This window comes from Sorex araneus, chromosome 6, assembly GCF_027595985.1.
Source record: "Sorex araneus isolate mSorAra2 chromosome 6, mSorAra2.pri, whole genome shotgun sequence".
NCBI lineage: Eukaryota > Metazoa > Chordata > Mammalia > Eulipotyphla > Soricidae > Sorex > Sorex araneus.
Genome location: NC_073307.1, coordinates 129,977,125 through 129,996,109, shown reverse-complemented (window position 1 = coordinate 129,996,109; position 18,985 = coordinate 129,977,125). Strand labels below are relative to the sequence as shown.

General features: G+C 35.2%; 1 protein-coding gene across 7 annotated transcripts in view; it reads right to left on the bottom strand.

Moving 5' to 3' along the window:
* The window catches only part of METTL15 (methyltransferase like 15), a 232,761-nt gene that overhangs the window by 47,606 nt on the left and 166,170 nt on the right, over window positions 1–18,985 (bottom strand). For all 7 annotated transcript variants that reach the window (XR_008630685.1, XM_055142052.1, XM_004607862.2 and 4 more), the window contains 2 exons: window positions 9,698–9,889; window positions 4,487–4,665 (listed from right to left, as the gene is read on the bottom strand). Coding sequence is in view for 6 of the 7 variants with exons in the window: in XM_055142052.1 (XP_054998027.1) it covers window positions 4,487–4,665; window positions 9,698–9,889 (371 nt within the window). In the remaining variant the exon portion in view is untranslated. The remainder of the gene's footprint in view (window positions 1–4,486; window positions 4,666–9,697; window positions 9,890–18,985) is intronic.

Genomic DNA, 18,985 nt, shown 5'->3' with positions numbered 1-18,985 from the left:
TTATTATTAACTTCCATTAAGTATACTGTGATTGTAAGTGGTGTTCTCCTTTATTTCAGATTATAATTTTTTTTAACACAGTGGTTTATATTTCCATCAATACATGGCTTTTATTATACATCAGCCAGGCATTATGTTGCATAATTCCCAGGGTATTAATAATCATGAACACATTTAGTATGTGTTCATTAGAATCAAAAGAAACTTTCATATGTACTCAGTATATATTCCATTTGTCAAAATACATTTCTGTCATATATAGTTATTACTGAGAAACTATTCTGGTTTAAATAATATCCTGTAAAGTTTATGAAACTATGAATGTGATCATAATCAGAAATACAGACCTTGCAAACACAATCAAATGAGAAAACGCTAGAATAGGGTAGTCCCTAAATCCAATATGACTTAGTGATATTCTTCCACTAACTGGGAAACTTGGTTCCAAAGATTCTAGATGTTCAGGGAGAATTCTCCATAAGACAATGAAGAGATACTTTAGAGCTGCGTGTACAAGAATTTTTCGTGCTACCAGCCAGAAATAGTCAAGGTAATATTCCGACCTAAACCTTTTTTAACATTTTTATTTAGAACTTATAAGGCTCGAGAACTATAAAAGAATATATATTTTTACTGTTTAAGATTAAATTTACAGTACGCTGTTATAGCAGCACCAGGAAACTGATATAAGAAGTTTCCTGGTCCCTCTGTTGCTTCCTATATTTCTTTTATGAAGTCAAGATTTATATTTAATGAACTTGACAGATCAATTCCATTCTTTGGAAACAACAAATTGTCTATTATGTACAGAGAACAGATAGAGGGGGATGGGGCTAGGATATGCATTAAAAAGGGTAAACTGGATGATGTTGGAGAACAAATCTTTGGTAGTGATGATATAGTGTTATAAAGTTGTTAAACTACAAAACTGTTCCCCAATCATATGTGAAAAGTTACAAAACAATGTTCCCACAATGAAAATTAATATGCTAAAATTTTTCTGAGAATAACATTTTAATCTGTAGAATTTCTATACCATCCTGATTCTATAAAAAAGCGACAAATCTAAAGCCCAGAGTACTCATAATCACTATCAATAGTTGAATCAAATATTATATAAAATGTTAAAATATAAATGTAAAAGGAAAGGTGATTCCTATTTACATGAAAACATAATTGGGACACTTTGGAGATTTTTGATAGATCACATAAAATGCAATCAAATTAAATGTAGGCTAGATAATTATAAAAGACTTAAAACTAATGAGTCTAAAAATACAAAGTCATTCAGACTTTATAATAACCTTCAAACTCTCACTTCATTTTAATAAAAATATAATCGGAGCTTGCAGAAGATATATCTTGAGTGTAGTTTACATTTCTGCAGGAGAGATAGTACACGGGTTAAGGTGTTTCCTTTGCCCATAGTCAACCACTGTTTGATACCAGGCACCATATATGGTCCGCTGAGCACTGCCAGGAGTCACACCTTATCACAAATAAGCAGTTTCCTGAACACTACTGGACATAGAACAAACATCAGTCATTCCCTTTTCAATAGTCACTATATGCAACCTTTACTCCATATGCATCTACACAAGCAGGAACATATTGAACATGATGAAATAAAATTTGAACACTGATGTTACTGTGGATATCTCAGAGCAACTTTTTCTGTTATTTTTTATATTTTATTGAAATTTTACTGCCAATTGCTATTTACTTCTAAACAGACAAACCAAAAAAACTGTCTATTTCAGGACTGGTACGACCATCAATAGCCAAGATCCAGAGACTATAAAACAAAGCTTCTGAAGCACATGTCTGCGAATTGTCTAGTTCTCCCTCTCGAAGAACCCAGCAAGCTACAGAGAGTATCCTGCTCACACGGCAGAGCCTGGCAAGCTCCCTGTAGTGTATTCAATATGCCAAAAACAGTAACAATGATGGGTCTCATTCCCCTGACCCTGAAAGAGCCTCCAATGTGGCACCGTTGGGAAGGATGAGTAAAGAGAGGGGAGAGGGTGCTAAAATCTAGGACAAATGGAGACGTTAGTGGTGCCCGCTCAAGCAAATCGATGAACAAGGGGATGACAGTGATACAGTGATATCAATGTAATAAGATACATATAAAATGATATTCCTTGTGGAAAAAGAGATAATACTTATTTTGTGCCCCCACTCCAAAAAGAATGTACTTTATAAAGGACCCAAGCAGTACATAGGCTCTGTAATTCTCCAGTTGTATCAGCTCCTCCTATTGGCCACACAATAATGACTTCAGACCACAATAAATAAGAAGGATTCAACTATAGAAGTAATTTATTATGCCATGATTTTTTTTCAGTCTCTTAGTCTGCAAACTTCCTGAATTAAAGAGGCAGTACCAGATCCTTCCCTCATTCTACCTTTAAATTTTACTACAAGTACCTGGCATGTAGCAACTCCTCCCAAAATAATTTTCTGAATTCACAAACACAAATTCATAAACACAAACAGAACCATTCCCTCCCGCCACTTCCCAATTTCCATTTTTCAACAAACCACATCATAAACAATAAAGTAGTAAATACTAATTCTATGATGGGATGATTAGAAATAATCTGAAATAGATTTATTATCCAGAAGTGAATGTTTTAATGGTGTTTACTAAAGTAAGTTTACCTCTATATGTATAAATATTTGCACTTTACTCTTTTTGATTCATAATCTTCATGAAAATACTTATTTCCTATCTTCACATCATTTTTATCTAATGTTAAGAGGCTATTTCTTCAGGTTCACATATAAAGATCCCGAGACAGAGAAGACAATTTCTTAACGACAGATTCCTAATTATGTCTCTAATTCATGAACTTTCCAATTCTAAATTAGTATTGACTTTGTTACTGATGAATCAGTGATCCCGAGTAAATTGATGACCTTTCCAGAGCCTCAGTTTCTTCAGTTATCAGATGAAAGATTTTGACTAGAGGATGTCTAGGATGATCTCTAGCCCTAAGATCTCCTTTTCAGCACCAGAAAATTCTGAATTTTCATATGAGTAAGAAACGTGATTTCTCACTATTCTTTTCCCCAATATAAAAGACAGAACAAAACACACAGCTAATGAAAAAAATAATGACAGAAAGGATAATTAGAGATGTTTTAGTGTGCATAGAATGGGAAGAAAAAGCAGGAGCCAGTAAATTTAATGTCAGTCAACGATATAAACTCTTTAGGGGACAAAAATAACCGTGGAATAAATAACACTCATACAACTCACAAGAACTGTGTTCTTACTTGCCTAAAGGAATTTCAGTGGTAAGGAGAGCCTGGAGGTATATATGGACTTTAATAATTAAAGACTTAGTCAATTCTTTATATTTTAATTACCCTAACTAGAATATATTAAATTATGCCATAAGATGATTACTATGTGATCTCTGAATCTTGATCTGAATAAATTTATAATTATATTATGTTCCTTAAACTATGGGCAATTATAGAGGAAGTCAATATCAGGTTTGTTTTAAAACCACACAAATATTCTCTTCCCCCTAATGTCTTTAGCATTTAAACGACCTAACAGGAACCAATGAAAAGGAATCTTAACATGTTTGGCAAATAAGAATGATGTAGTGTTTTAGATGGCTCAACAAGACAAAGAGGTTATCATTAGAATTCTGTTAAACAACTTACAGGGGTTGTATTTTTGCTTTAGAAAGCGCTCATCATGGAACACAGCTGTGAAACAACTTTGGCTTCAAACAGAAAGGCTATAATAAAGTATAATGAAGCACCTCCCAGCTAGACTTAGGTTCAAGAGGTTTATGGTGGTGAACAGCAGAAAAGATGAAATGTTTCAATAAGCCCCTCAGGCTAATTTAGTTAGCATGCACAAAGTGGAATAACCTATACATCACATAGCCTTTGTTAGCTGGTTGTTTAGAATAGATGTATGAGTCACAGGATTTTATTTTAGCATTTGGGCAATGCAATTCTCCTTTTGCCCAAAATATTAAAATGCAGAAATGTGAAACTAACTGAGGTAACGTCAGATCTTATACAGGAAGCTTATCAACCACTGCGATGATCAAAAAATTTTTCTGCTCTTATATTTTCATGTCTCACCCCAGTAGACACAAGTAATAATTTACCTCATGCCACAGAACAAAACAAAAGAAAATAACAAAATGAATAAACAAACTATTATTAAATTCATCGTGAAACTACATTATATTTTTTAATAAAAATTTAAAAAATCCGTGTCAGGGAGAAATGTGTAGGAGAGAAACTTGCAAAACCCAAAAGATAGCTGGAGTGAGCAAAAGGTAGGCAAGACTCTACTCTGCATGATTTAAAGTACAAACAATCACCAATAGGAGTTTGAGGAGGTTAATACACAGATAATGCAACTAATGTATATAATATACTATATATAACATAGCATAGATTATATTTCCCCCCTCCCTTTGCAGACACTGCTCAGAATTAATGAGGATACCTGCAACAATGCTGGCAAGCTGCTGGGTTCTAGTGATGGGGTAGATGCTGCGTGCCTGGATGATTGCTGAAGCGATTTTCTTAGCATGCTTCTCTTCCCCGTATGTTCTCAGGATGGATGTAAGTGCCTGGTGGTCTAAGGCGTTCACGACATCGGCTGCGGTGGGCATGTCAGGGTACCTACACACACACACAAAGAGCCAAGTTGCTTATTGAGGTCAGTTTTCATTGATAAGAGGTAAAACTTCTAGTCTAAACATACAGTCTAAGAGAGCTCCTGAGGTTTATAAAATTGGAGATAGAAATCTTCTTACACAAATGAAACAGATTTTCCATTTCAAATACCCACTGACGTTGGGACTAAGTGCAACAGTTATCAGAGTTATGGGCAGCATAAAGCAAAATATTTTATTTAGATTTAAGTTTCAAAATAGCTATTATTGTTCCTGCTGATTTTCCCCAAACTAGTAGGAAATGCTTGGGTTTTGCTGTTCAAAATCTAAATCACTATTCAATTTTTTTTCCAGTAAAAGAGATATAACTCTTACTGACTGACTTTTAAATGAGCCTAGATCCCAAGAATTTAATTAAATCTGAGACTGTAAATTAACTTCTTTATATGGGTGTACAAATTGAACTTAGAGTCTACATAAAATATCTCTGGTCAGTTTTTTTTTACAAAAAATTTGAGCAATCTGAATGACCATAATGTGTATCTCATGTGTTTTAACAGTACCAATATTTCCCCCATGTCAAAAGACCATATAAAACTTGGTAATCAAAAGCCAGTATTTTACAAATCTAAATGAAAATTTCAGGTATATACAAAGAAATACCAACTTCTAGCCAAATCTAATAAATCACAATTGCTGGAAACAACAGTCTGATAAACCATTTCAATTTACCTGCATAAAAAAATGACTAGGAATTTTAAGTGATTAAGATGAGCTAAGTAAGATCTTACTTCTTGGAAAGACAGTTATACTAACAGTACAGTTAGCAGTCAATATGTTAAATTAATGGTCATGGCCCTGCTTTGAGGATCTGGAATAACAAGGATATAGTAATTAAGCTCAAACCAGAGTGTTATTGACAAGAAATATCTAAATGCCTCCTTAGAAATAATACCTCGAACCTTGCTAACACCTGTAGTACAATCAGTCCCCAGTAGAAATTCCTGTTGTCATTGACAAGTTCTCTGCTTAGTCAAGGACTCCCTCTGTCTGTCTCTGTCTCTGTCTCTCTCTTTCTCACTCTCTCTGTGTCTCAGACACACATGCACACTCACTTCCGGATTCTATGATTTTCAGTTTTATTAAACTGCTGTCATGACTAGCTTCCAGACGACTGGAAATCTTATAATAGCTCTAAGGGCAAAAAGATGGTGTTTAGAGTCAGATGGATCTAGATTAGGATCTTGGCCTTGTTACACACACTGGGTTAGTTTTTTAGCCGACTGAGAACTCAATTTCTGTGCAATGAAAGTAATAATGCTTATCTAAAAAATATTACTGGGAAGATTAAGGGTCATGTAATTAAGGGCGAATACAAATGTATTTTCACTAAGAATCCGAATAATTGACAAAGACCCCAATAGATCTTCCCTAGTTGTGAATTCAACTTCCTAAATCACTAAACAGAGTAAATTGAGTTAAAAGTGGCAAATTCAAGTCTACAGAATATAGTCTAGTTCTACCAGGATAATTCTAAGATTGGAATAAAGACTCAAAATTTTCTAATCATATGTTTCTACTCTTAAGTAAGAAAACTAGTTCAGTGGACAATAGTCAAACTTTTATTTTCCTGTCATGGAAACACTGGATAGCAATATAGAAGTTTCTACAGTGTTGCAAGACAAAAGAATAACACCCTGTAAAATTATTAGGCTTCCAAACAAGCAATCATATAATGAAGAGCACAAACATTAGGTATCACCCCCAAACTTAACAGGTAAAAAAGAAAAAAAAATCATAGCAGTCTTTCAGAGATCACCAATTACAGTAACTGCATTTAAAAGACAAAGAAAATATTAACAGAGTAGTGATTTATTTATTACCTTCCAGTGCGGAAATAATTAAAGCCTTTGAAGCTGTGAATTTTTATCTATGATATGAGAACCCCGTATTATAATCTGAGAGCTCTGCTGAAATTGAGAAGGCACAGGATCACTATGCTCTAAGTGAACAGTGTCAAATGGCAATAGGTATAGGAAGCCTCCTGTCTTCACCCTGCTGTACCAGTTACCAGGATGTGATCAGCACTGCGCATGTGTGAGTGGGGGAAGGGGAGCATATCAAAACAGTTCTCAGACGTCCTGAGGCCATGGACAACTTTCATGGGCCACGAATTCGGTGCCAGGACATGAGGCTACAATGCTGTTTGGGACCTGTGGTGTTGGGGGAGAGCAGAGACATCTGGATTTTCTTCAGGGACTTCAGGGTTGCATATGCAGCAAGGATCTGGAACCATGTGGTGCCAGGAATCAAATCCAGGTCACGTACCCTAATTCGGCCCCTGATCAGCCATATTTAAAATACATTTGTTTAAATTTTTATTTTTATAGCTTTGGGATTCCCTCTCTACAATATACTCAGCAGTAACTACAGTTTGCATTTAATTCTCTTTTTTTTCTATGAATTCATACAAACTTGTCCCCTCTTCTGAATACCACTTTTATTTTTTCCAAATCTGTTAGCATCTTTGATTAATTACAATCTAGATCAGCTATCTGAAGCTTTAAGATTTATTTCTCAGCTACATCATCTTATTCATCATATATTGATGTAAGAGTTTATTTCTTAAGGGAGATCTATTTTCAAATTCTCAGTGGAGAATCTAATCTAATTCGATTTATAGACTATAATTAGCTGGTAATTCCTTATATTAATAACATGGAAGTTTACTACTATTAATGTTGAAGTTTATTCATTGTATTTTAGAAGGCATTTTCCTTGCCAAGGATAGGGAGAGCAAAAATTTACTTGACCTCTATATAACCTCAATCTCCAAACATGAGAATATATATTGACTTTTACTATTAGTCACTCATTTTAAGAGGATTTTTAAGAGTATTTCTTTTTATGATCACATTTTTTGTCTTATGAATGTCATTGATGCAAAATATGGTACAGGAAAGGAACAAAAAAGTTCTAACTGTAGGTCATAACCAAGGTTAACAGGTCATATGACAACATAGGTAAAAGGTTACAATGGGAATAATTACTATACAACAAAGAAGCTTAGGGGGGAGTTAAAGAAAACTCAACATTAATTTTAAATGCATAATGGATATTACTTTCTTACAAATTGTTTCTTCTAATAGAAAGAAGGTCCTACAGTTCACCAATACAAAGAAGGCTTGAATGATTCCTTCTAATAAATTGGAAGGATTTTGAAACAAATGTCCTTATCAGAAAATATTTTTATAGTAAAATTCAGTAAAGAAGTGTTGAATTTCAGACTGATAATAGAAACACTTTTTTTTTAGGTTGCTATAAGATTTGATCTATGTAAATAAAGGAATTCAAATCATTTAACAGAATATACTAGAATGCTTCTTCTCATTTATAAAAATGAGTCTTCAGGGGCTGGAGCGACAGTGCAGTGAGTTGGGCATTTGCCATGCACAGGGCCAACCCGGGTTCAATCCCCTGGGAGCGACCTCAAAGCACTGGCAGGTCTGGCCCAGAAAGCCAACCAACCAATCAGTGAATGCCCAGATCACCAGCACTCAGCGTGAGGGCATCTGCATCTTCGGCTTCCCTTGGGCAGAATGAATGGCTCTAGGGGCCAGGACCCACGGAGAAGTGGGAACTGACACAGTTTCCCAGGGATTTTCAGTGACTTGCTTTCTTTTTCTTCTTCAGTGAGAATCGAGATGGGAACACAATTATTTTTAGAGAGAGATGCCTAATATTTTTCTTAGAAAGTAAGCTATTCATAGACTCCAGAATACATAATTTGGTACTTGTGATGAGGACATGAAATTAGAAGAAAAGAAAGCATAGGAATGATTTTTGGTACAGGATATCCATCTCCAGGTTAGTGAGGGAAATTAGTGCTGATCTAAGATTTTAAAATTAACTCAGATTTAAAAGAAAATTTCACTGGAGCAGGAAGATAATAGACTAGGGTACATGCCTAATGGCATAGGGTTGATCACTACCAAGGTATGTTTCTTGGGTTCCATTGGGAGTGTAACCTGAGCACTATTAGAGATATGGCCCCTTCTAAAGCAAAATAAACAAGTCATCATAAGGCCATTTTTGTCCAGAGACTTATAGAGAATTGAGAGGGAGGGAAGAAAAAAAAAAAGAAATTATCATATGCTTTTCTAGAATGTTTCCCTTTGTACACCTATATATAATGTATGCATTCATACAAAGAAAGTATCTACCTATATGATATATAGATATACACACACATACACAATTATATGAATGGTGGCGAACAAAACTAGCACTTCTAGAATGGTAAGGAATAAAAATTAGATAGAAAGCTGTCCTACATTGGGGCCAGAGAGATAATACAATGGGTAGGGCACATGCCTTGCATGTGGCACAAGCAGGTTCAATCCCTGGCACCCTGTATAGTCCTGAACCCCATCAGAAGTGATCCCTAAGCACAGAGACAGGAGAAAGCCTTGAGCACAGCTGGGGTGGTTCCAAACAAAAACACGCAAAATTCAAAAGCTGACCTATATAGACTGATGCAGCACATAAAATTGCAGTTTCTTTGAGAAGGCTGCAACAAATTCACTGTACAACAAATAGAAGAAAGCACAGCATTTGCTGACCTTTAGGATGTTGCCTGTCAAGCAATATTAAAAGAGCATGTGTTTAATATGATTAATTTAACTTCTCACCAAAAAAACGTTGGACCTGTAGAAAAACGTACCAACTATATTAGTTATACATTTTCCAGTTGTTAATATTATAATAGCTTAATTTTATGCATTATAAAAGATAATCCGTATGAAAAATATCTTCTTTACTATTTTGTGTAAGGCAGCGCTTATTTTCCTTTTAGAAATCCAAATATAGAGAAACACTAAAGTGTATAATGAGTAACAAACAAACCTGATTTATTATGTATGGATAGTGTTAGGTGTGGGAGTGTGATGGGAATTTTAAGTCTTGAAAGGAAATTAAATTTGAAGTGTTTTTGAGAAATTGATTTCTTATTTTGAGGAGGAATAAATAGCAATACTCACCTGCCACCATCCATTCTCATGTCCAAGGGGCCATCCTTGCGAAGGGAAAAACCTCTTTCAGGATCATCAAGTTGCATGGAGGAACACCCAAGATCCAACAGAACTCCATCCAAAGTTCCTGGCTGTACTCCAGCTGTCATTAACAGGGCTTCTGCCTGGCTGAATGGGCCCAACATAGTTCGGATCTGTTTCCTGTGAATAAACCAGAAGATGGAGAAAACACTTCTGTTACATTAAAGTCTTTCTTAAAGTCTGTGGTCAGTGGAAAGGAGCACATCCTATTACAGGATGATTTAACCAATTTATTTGTATTAAGTGCCAGACAGTCTAGCACTTCGAAAAGTCAGATATGTAAAGTTCCGTTTCTGATTCAACACCAGGGGTGGTTTAATTTAACTTTATTCTTGCTAATAAAATAAAAGTTGTATGTGTCTGTGTGTGTAGGGGGGGGGTTGAAAGTTGGTCCACATGTGTGGTTCTTAGGGGTTAGTCTTGGCTCTGTGCTTGGGCATTGGTTACTCCTAGCAGTGCTGGGGGAGGGGAGTCATGTGTGTTCCTGGGGATCAAACATGGGTCTGCTACATGCAAAGCATGTGCTTAGTTTCCAATACATCTAGTCACTTCTGATTGGTGAATTAAGGCAATTGACATTAAATGAAATTACTGAAACAAGGAACTAATACTATCTTTTTGGTATAAGTTCTTTGTTTCTTTAGCCTTTTATATGATAACATATAGTTCATCTTAAAGCATTAGTTTAATGATCAAGAACTTCTTTGTTGGTGAAGTTTTGCTGCACCACTGAATTTGAATGATAAACAAGCTGGATTAAGTATTCTAATTTGGATACTTATTTCATTCAGTCTGTTGAATATATCACAGAATTATTCCTTTCTAGCCTGTGGAGTTTTATATAGAAGATCTACTGTGATTTTTATGGTGGCTTTCTTATAGGTAACTTTGTCTCTGCTCTTTTTGCTCTTAGAAAAATATCTCTATGTTTGACTCTCCATTTTAATTATGTGTTTTGGTGTTTTCCTGCTTGTATTTACTCTCATTGGAACTCTGCAAGCTTCATGCATCTAGGTGTCTAAACTGATATTTAGGTTGGTAGATTTTTCGGCTAAAATTTTTCTTGCGTAATCTCTTTTTTCTCCTTTTGGAACTCCTATAATCTGCATGTTTTTTCTTTTCAGACTGCCCCACAGATCTTGGTTTTTCCTGTAATTTACTCTCAGTCTTTTTCTTTACATTGTTATTTTTTGAACTATCTCATGAATCTTATATTCTATTGTACTGATTTATTCCTCAGGTTCTCTTATTCTGTTGCTTATTCACTATTTATTTTATTTTCAGTTTCCTACTAATATCTTCAGGTTGGTGATCTCTAGTTAAGGTTCGCTTATATTTTCTCTTTCTTTATTGGGACAGTCTCTGTAGCTTTCTTCAGAGAAGAGCCTAAGCACTGTCACTTTGAAATCCTTACCTGAGAGATTAAAGAGGCCTTATGTACTTGATTCTCAAAATTCCCAAAGTATTTTTCAAGGACACAGAATAAATACTTCTAAAATTTGTGTGGAACTATAAAACTCCCAGTATACCCATAGCAATCTTGAGAAGAATGAGAGAGATAAGGAGAGAGAGAGAGAGAGAGAGAGAGAGAGAGAGAGAGAGAGAGAGAAAGAGAGAGGAGAGAGAGAGAGAAATTAGGAATTATAATCCCAGATTTGAATCTATTCACAAAGCTGTTGTAATCAAAACATAGTAGCACAAGAACAAAACCAGGTTCTCAGAAGAATGGAATAAAATTGAGAAGCCAGATATAGATTCTCAAATGTATGGCCAGTTAATCTTCAAAAACGGGTCCAGGTACATCAAGCAGAACAAGGCAATCCTCTACAACAAATGGTGCTGGGAAAAATAGCTGCATGTGGGATGTGTGAGTGGGGTTCCTCTCTCATATAATAAACAAATATAATACAAAAATGGAATAAAGTCCTTGTTATTAAGTCTGTTTATATAAAATTCACTGAGAAAAACATAGGCAGGACTCCCCAAGATCCTCAATTCAGCAGTTGTCAAAATACAACACTACTGGCAAAGAAAACAGAAGCAAAAGCAAACAAATAAAAAGTGCTACTGTATGAAAAACTTCTGTACTACAAAAAAAAAAAATTAAGGCCTTTAGAAACATCATCCTAATAATTAGGCAAAAATATTTGCAAGTCTTACATCAGAAAAAGGACTGATATCAAGCTAAAGCTCCCTCAACAAACTTAACAACAAATAATTACCGCATTAGAAAAAGATAGGTGAACAGATATTTCCTCAAAGACAACTTAAAAATGGTCATAGGGCATACAAAACAATGCTCATCATTAAATATCAGGGAAATCAAAATCAAAACGCAATGAGATGTCACCTTATGCCAGCCAAAATGTTCTCCAAGGATCACCAAGTGCTGAGGCGGATATGGTGAAAAGGGAGAAACCATGCACTTCTGGTGGGACTGCTGCCTGACTTAATATCTTTGGAAAACGATATGGAGACTTTCAACAAATTAAGAATAGAGCTTCCACTTGACCTTGTGACTGTGTCACTGAGCACCAATCCCAAACACACAAAAACAGGGCCAGAGAGATAGCACAGTGCTTAGGGCGCTTGCATTGCACTTGGCTGACCCGGGTTCTATCCCGGAGTGCAGAGCCAGGAGTAAGCCCTGCGCACTGCTGGATGTGCCCCCCCCCCCCAAAAAAAAAACAATCCCACCCACCCCCAAGCAGGATACATGTATTATTTACACTAGTCACAATTCAAACCCACACAAATGCCTAACAACAGATGAGTGTATAAGGCAATTATGATATATACGCACAACTGAATACTACCAGAAAAAAAGATGAAATTTGCATGTTGATTGAAAGGTGAATGGGATTGGAGGAAGTTATGCTAAATGAAGTGAGTCAGTAATAAAAAGAAATAAAGAAAAAAAAAAACAAATACCAGGTGACTTTGCTCTTAAGGAGAATGTAAAGCAAGCAAGCAAGAACATAGATAACCCCCAGTAGAAAGAAATCCCGAGATATAGCCAAAAGAACTGTAATCTGAAGCTGCAGAGAAAAGGGAACTTGCAGCAACAGTGGTGGACTGCAGCATGCAGATGGTAGGCATGGTGTTGCAGCACTCTAAGCATAAAATAAAATTTTAGTACTATCACTAAAAATGTAATATAAATTAAAATACTATTTTTTTAAAAGCATGAACTCAGACTTTTGAATGATCTCTTTAGTTCTAAACACAATTACTATTGTTCCTTCATAAAGGCACATGAAAGTTCATAAATTAGAAAGTATTCATTGTCACAACTATGAATTCTTTGATAATGATAAAATATGTTGTTTCATCTATGTATCAGCAAAAAAAAGTATATCCTATTCTATTAAAATAAAAAAAGCATATGCCATTTTATTAATTTTTTACTTTAAGGAGGCACTTAAGGACCAGATAAATCACTCAATGGGTGGAGTACATGTTTTACATGAGAGGTCACATTAAATACACATACCAGATAGCCCTGCTGGGTGTGTCCACCCTCAAAAACAAAAGAATTTAGAAATAACCAAAGTTTGCAAGGATATGTAGAAATTTATTTATCATGGTGGTGTGTAAATTCATATAGCCCATTGGAAAACAACACAGATTCCTCAAGGAAATGAAAACTTGGACTATCATAAGAGCCTGAAACTCTGCTTCTAGCAATATGGATATTGGAAGGAAACAAAAAACAATATGTTGAAATATACATGCATTTCAGTATTGTAGCACTTCTTCCAATAGCCAGAACCTAGAAATAATCTCATCTATGATTTCTTGTAATTCTCCTTTCTGTTCCTTAGGGGATCTAAGGATTCTTATACTATTCCCCTAGAACTCATTCCATATTTTTCTAGTTTTTTTCTTTGTGTTGTTTTGGGGCCATACTCAGCTGTAATCAGGTAACTCTTTGTGGACTCAGGGACCCATATCTGGTGCTGGGGATAAAACCCAGGCTATCTGTGTGCAAGGCAAGCACCCTTCCTGGTATATTCTCTCCAGCCACCTCTCCCACCCCTAGTTATCTAGTTTATTTAAATTTATAATGGTAACCAAATGACAATATATGTTAAATCATTAAATCATATATATATACATATATATTAAGTCTAATATATAGATGTATATACAATGTATAATATATACATTTATATAATATATATGCATTTGTATGATATATAAATGTATATATATTAAACTTTAGTGTTTTATGTTAATTGCATCTCAAGAATACCAAAATAAACAATAAACTTAAGGAACAAGCTAGTTAAAATGTAACAAAAACAAATAGCAGAAAAAAACAATATATGTTAACCATCTTCAAGCAGGGCAACTCTCAATATTTCCCCCACAGCTTAAGCTAGGGTGCTGTGTAACTATACAATTGAAGAATGGAACTTTGCCTAAAATAAATGCCTTCTAGTAAAGCAATGTTTTAGCTCTCAGCAGGGATTCTGAAGTAAATGGAGCATTGAGAATCAACAGAAAAGCTAGGAGTTGGAATCACCTTGCAGCTATGCTAACTCTTCTTCCTACACAAAGTAAGAAGCTGCCTTCGGGGGTTCTGTAGAAGCCTAAGGCAACTGGCATGCATTTTGGAAGGGGAACAAGAAAACAGAGAAATTAGGCAACACTTCTAAGACCAGGTCTACAGGTGGGTGGAGTGAGTATGGATGATATCAGCAGTACTGAGGAAACCATAGTTATAATATTTACGTGTCATGTTAAAAAAGAATTTCACAGCTCATTAATTTTTCAAATTCTAATAGGCAATTTTTAGATTAATTCGCCAAAAATTCATTGACTATATACCATGTGTCAGGCATTATTTTATTTGGAAGAAAGATTAATAAGGCGATGGTTGGTTCTTAGGTTTTATGCTGTTAGGAAGAGATGTCTGCTTATTAAAATAACTTATTGGGTGATAACATAAGATAAATAATAGGTATGACTATATTTAGAAAACATAAAAGTGATTGTTAATAATAGGACATTAAACACTGAACAAAATCTTGGGACTGGGAAAAGAAAGGAAATCCATTTACTCCAATTAATGATGTTTGAATTTTTTCCCCTGATATCTCACTACCCCAGGAGTAAGGAGGAGAATAATTGTTTTTAAGTGCCTCCCATTTCTTCCCTGGTGAGTGGAGGATTTCCTTTCTATAAGTGTGGAAATGGTTAGCACAGAGCACAGACACCAGACAGATGAGATATACATTAATTTTTTATTCAGGAAGGGACATTATATGCCATACATGACCCCATGGAGGTTGCAGTAGAGTGGTCAAAATCTGGACATTAAGGTTTTCAATATAAAGAGGGTTGGGTGCTGGGGCTGGAATGACAGCACAGCAGGTAGGGCGTTTGCCTTGCACAGGGCCAATCCTTCCCAGCATCCCAGGTGGTCCCCTGAGCACCACCAGGAGTAATTCCTGAGTGCATGAGCCAGGAATAGCTGTGCATAGCTGGGTATGATGCAAAAATATAAATAAATAAATAAATAAATAAATAAATAAATAAATAATAAGAGGGTTGGGTAACCTCTTGGTTCCCATGAGAAGATGCCTTGTTTGTTGAAATAATTCTGTGGTAAGTGAAACTTGCTCCTCTGGAATAAATAGAAATTTAACTGATTCCTACACTAAGGAAAAATATTCAGTTATAGTTTAGAAAGCAGGAAAAAAGTGGTGGCTAGGGCACTCAAAGCTCTTCTATTTCTTTTTTCTGAAATGTCAAGGACAGATAATATTGGGATCTAATATTCAGTTTTACATCAAAGTCATGTAGTCTGTTTGAAAATTCTCAGCACTTAAGAGCTCACTTACAACTTCATTTTTAGTAGATTTTTACTTAGGTAGATTTTAATGCAGTTTAATTAAGCTGTTTAATGTGGCTTAATTAAGCTTTTTTCTCACAGTTCTTCACTTTTGTCCCTGGTTTCATTCCTAGAAAATATCTCAGAACTAATAACCCATGGAAAAAAATTAGATATTTGTTTTAAAAATCTCCCTGTTTACCTAATTTACTGCCAATCTATTTTAACAGAACTATAAATTTTTTGCCTAGTATTTTTTTAAACATTGTCACTGTCACTGTCATCCCGTTGTTCATCGATTTGCTAGAGCAGGCACCAGTAATGTCTGCATTGTGAGACTTGTTACTTTTTTTTTGGTTACTGTTTTTGGTATATCAAATGAATACACCACAGGTAGCTTGCCAGGCTCTGCTGTGCGGGCAAGATACTCTTGGTAGCATGCCGAGCTTATGGGTTTTGTGTGCGAAGCTGACTAGTCAATAGTATAACATGATGTTATCATATTTTGCTGTGATAATATTTTGCAGATACTTTTAACATTACAACCAATTCATATCAAGTAATACATTTAGTAATATGGGTTTATCTTTTCGATCAGATGAAAGGATTTAATAAGCAAAAACTAAGCTTTTATGGAGAAAAAAGAAATTTTGCCTAAATACTCCAATATCCTCTGCTGTCAGAATTTTCAGTCTTGACTTGTCTTAAGAATTTGGACTTTCCAATATTCTAAATCATCAGTCAATTCTTTTAAATAAATTATATGTATGCTACTTTATTTATAATTGTATACATGTGTGTGTATCAGGTGTGTGTATCTAGGTGTGTATCAGGACACTAGATCAAACTTCACCTAAAATACAACTTGACTCTAAACTTTTGAGTTATATGAATCCATAAATGCAATGGAAAATTCCACAACTAATATAGCTATCATACCCAGGGGTTTCCTCTAATCCAGCATTTTTCATCTAAAGGTCCAAACGATTAAAAAAACACTGCATAACGCTTCTATTTCCATATCAGAAAGCAAACCATCTGCACAGACACAGACACACAACTTTCACCCTTCAAGCTTTTCCTTTCACAATACGTTTCACTTTGCCTACACCTCTTACATCTGGTTCTATAGTGATTCACATAAAATAAACTCTACTCTATATTGTGATAGTGATTTTATAATACAGATAAAAATAATAAGGACCAGAGAAATAGTACGAAGGTTACGGGCCTTACACTGCATACAATCAACCCTAGTTTGATTCCCAGCACCTAAATAGTACCCGAAGCACCATCAGGAGTGATCCCTGAGCACAGAGCACAGTAAGCCATGAACAATGCCTTGTGTGACCAAAAAAAATAAATGAACAAGACAAAAAATAAAAAAGCATTCTTTTCATCATTTTGATTTACACTAATACCCTTGAACCTTTTTCTTGTACAGTCCAGGTAGGCCTGCTTCCTCCATACTGTAACATTGTTGATGATTTATTGTTTTGTTCATCATTTTACAGATAAGTACAGTTTTTGTGCTGTGTATTTTTAGAAACTGCAGATCTTGTTGTTATCTTTAATCACAAAAATATTTACACTGGAAAAATAACAATAAGCTCTAATATCCCTCTTGGACAGGCATCTATTACAGCTATTATCCAATTTGAGGATTATAAACTTCAAAAATACATATAATATCTTGTTTGGAATGCTTGCATTCTTGGGTACCCTCAAGAAAAATTAGCATAATGTGCATGCAGTTTAATTCTTTACTAAATGAAAATAAAAATGTAATATTTGTGGTATAAGTCAGGGAAATAATACAAAAGCATGAGAATATCACATTGGAAAAGGAAATCATTGCAGTAATGTGACAAGGTAAACTATTTTCAGACAGTTTTCTGATGTTACGCTTGTAATGTGTTTTAAAGTTAATTATTGTCGGCATAAAAGAAACCATCCACACAGTTTAGTTTCCATTATGTTGAAAACTTAGCCTTACTTCTTATCCCAGAATATATTTGACATAGACAGTTATGATGACACCAATTTTCCTAGACAGGTTGGTTCAGGCCCACTTTTCTCTTACTTCCATTTTCCTTTTTTTCCTCAGGTCTTCTCTCTCAGCATTCAGATTTCTTTTAAATGTTAATGTTTACAAGTTTTCAGGTATTATATAAAACAAATAACAAAAATACAAATTGGTCACAAAAATAAATTCAAATCAGGACAATCAGCCAGGAATACAAATGGACAATTTATTCAAGTCATCATCATTTGTCCCAAGGCTTACCTGGATTTAAGTAGAATATTGTTTGTGTCCCAAAACATATGCTAATAATTTCTCAGACAAGATGGCCAATAGGCAGAGGGAAAAAATTATCACTGTTTATCACTGATTATCAGGGAAATGAATATCAGAATGACAAAGAGCACCTCACACTAGTAAGGATGGCTTTATTATAAAACAACAGAAACAGCTGTTGGTGGGGATGCTGTGAAAGACTGTTGAAAGAGGGACTCTCATTCTCTGTTGGTGGGAACTTTATACAGTTTGGACTTCAAGAAAGTGGGGTGGTAACACCTTTTAAAATTAAAAATAAAACTTTCATAAGACCCAAGGATTGACTTTCTGTGCATTCACAAAATAATACTAAAGCAAGATATATACACGTTTGCCATAATATTATTTAAAATAGGCAAAATCTGGAAACACCCCAAGTGCCCAACAAAAGACATCCAGTGACTTTGTACCCATATATATGTGAAGTCATAGTACATATATGTATGTAATACAATAATACTCAGCTATGAGGGGAAAATGAAATACTGCAGTTTGTTGCAACTTGGAAGAAACTAGAACTAAAGTCAGAAGAAAAAAAAAAAGACAAATATCAGATGACCTTGTTCGTAGATGGAGTGTGACAAAACACAAAACAGTACAGGAAAATTCCCAATGGAAACAAACCCTAAGACTTTTTTTTTCTTTTTGGGTCACACCTGGCGATTTTGGCTCTGCGCTCAGGAATTACTCTTGGCGGTGCTCAGGGGACCATATGGGATGCTGGGAATCGAACCCAGGTCGGCCACATGCAAGGCAAATGCCCTACCCGCTGTGCTATCGGTCCAGCCCCCCTAAGACATTTCTAATGGTGATCTAAGACGATAAAGGGACATGGGCGAGAAGGGATTTTGGGACAATGGTGGAAGGGAATAAACGAACTGTGGGGGAGGTGGAGTAGCAGTAATTCAAGTATAACACAACATGAAAACTGGTGTAAACCATGTTACCACAATAAAAAAAAATGTGTACGTGTGGGGTAGGGGGTTGTGAGGAGAAAGTACATGCTATATGAGAACCATCATATAAGTAAATCTCATTC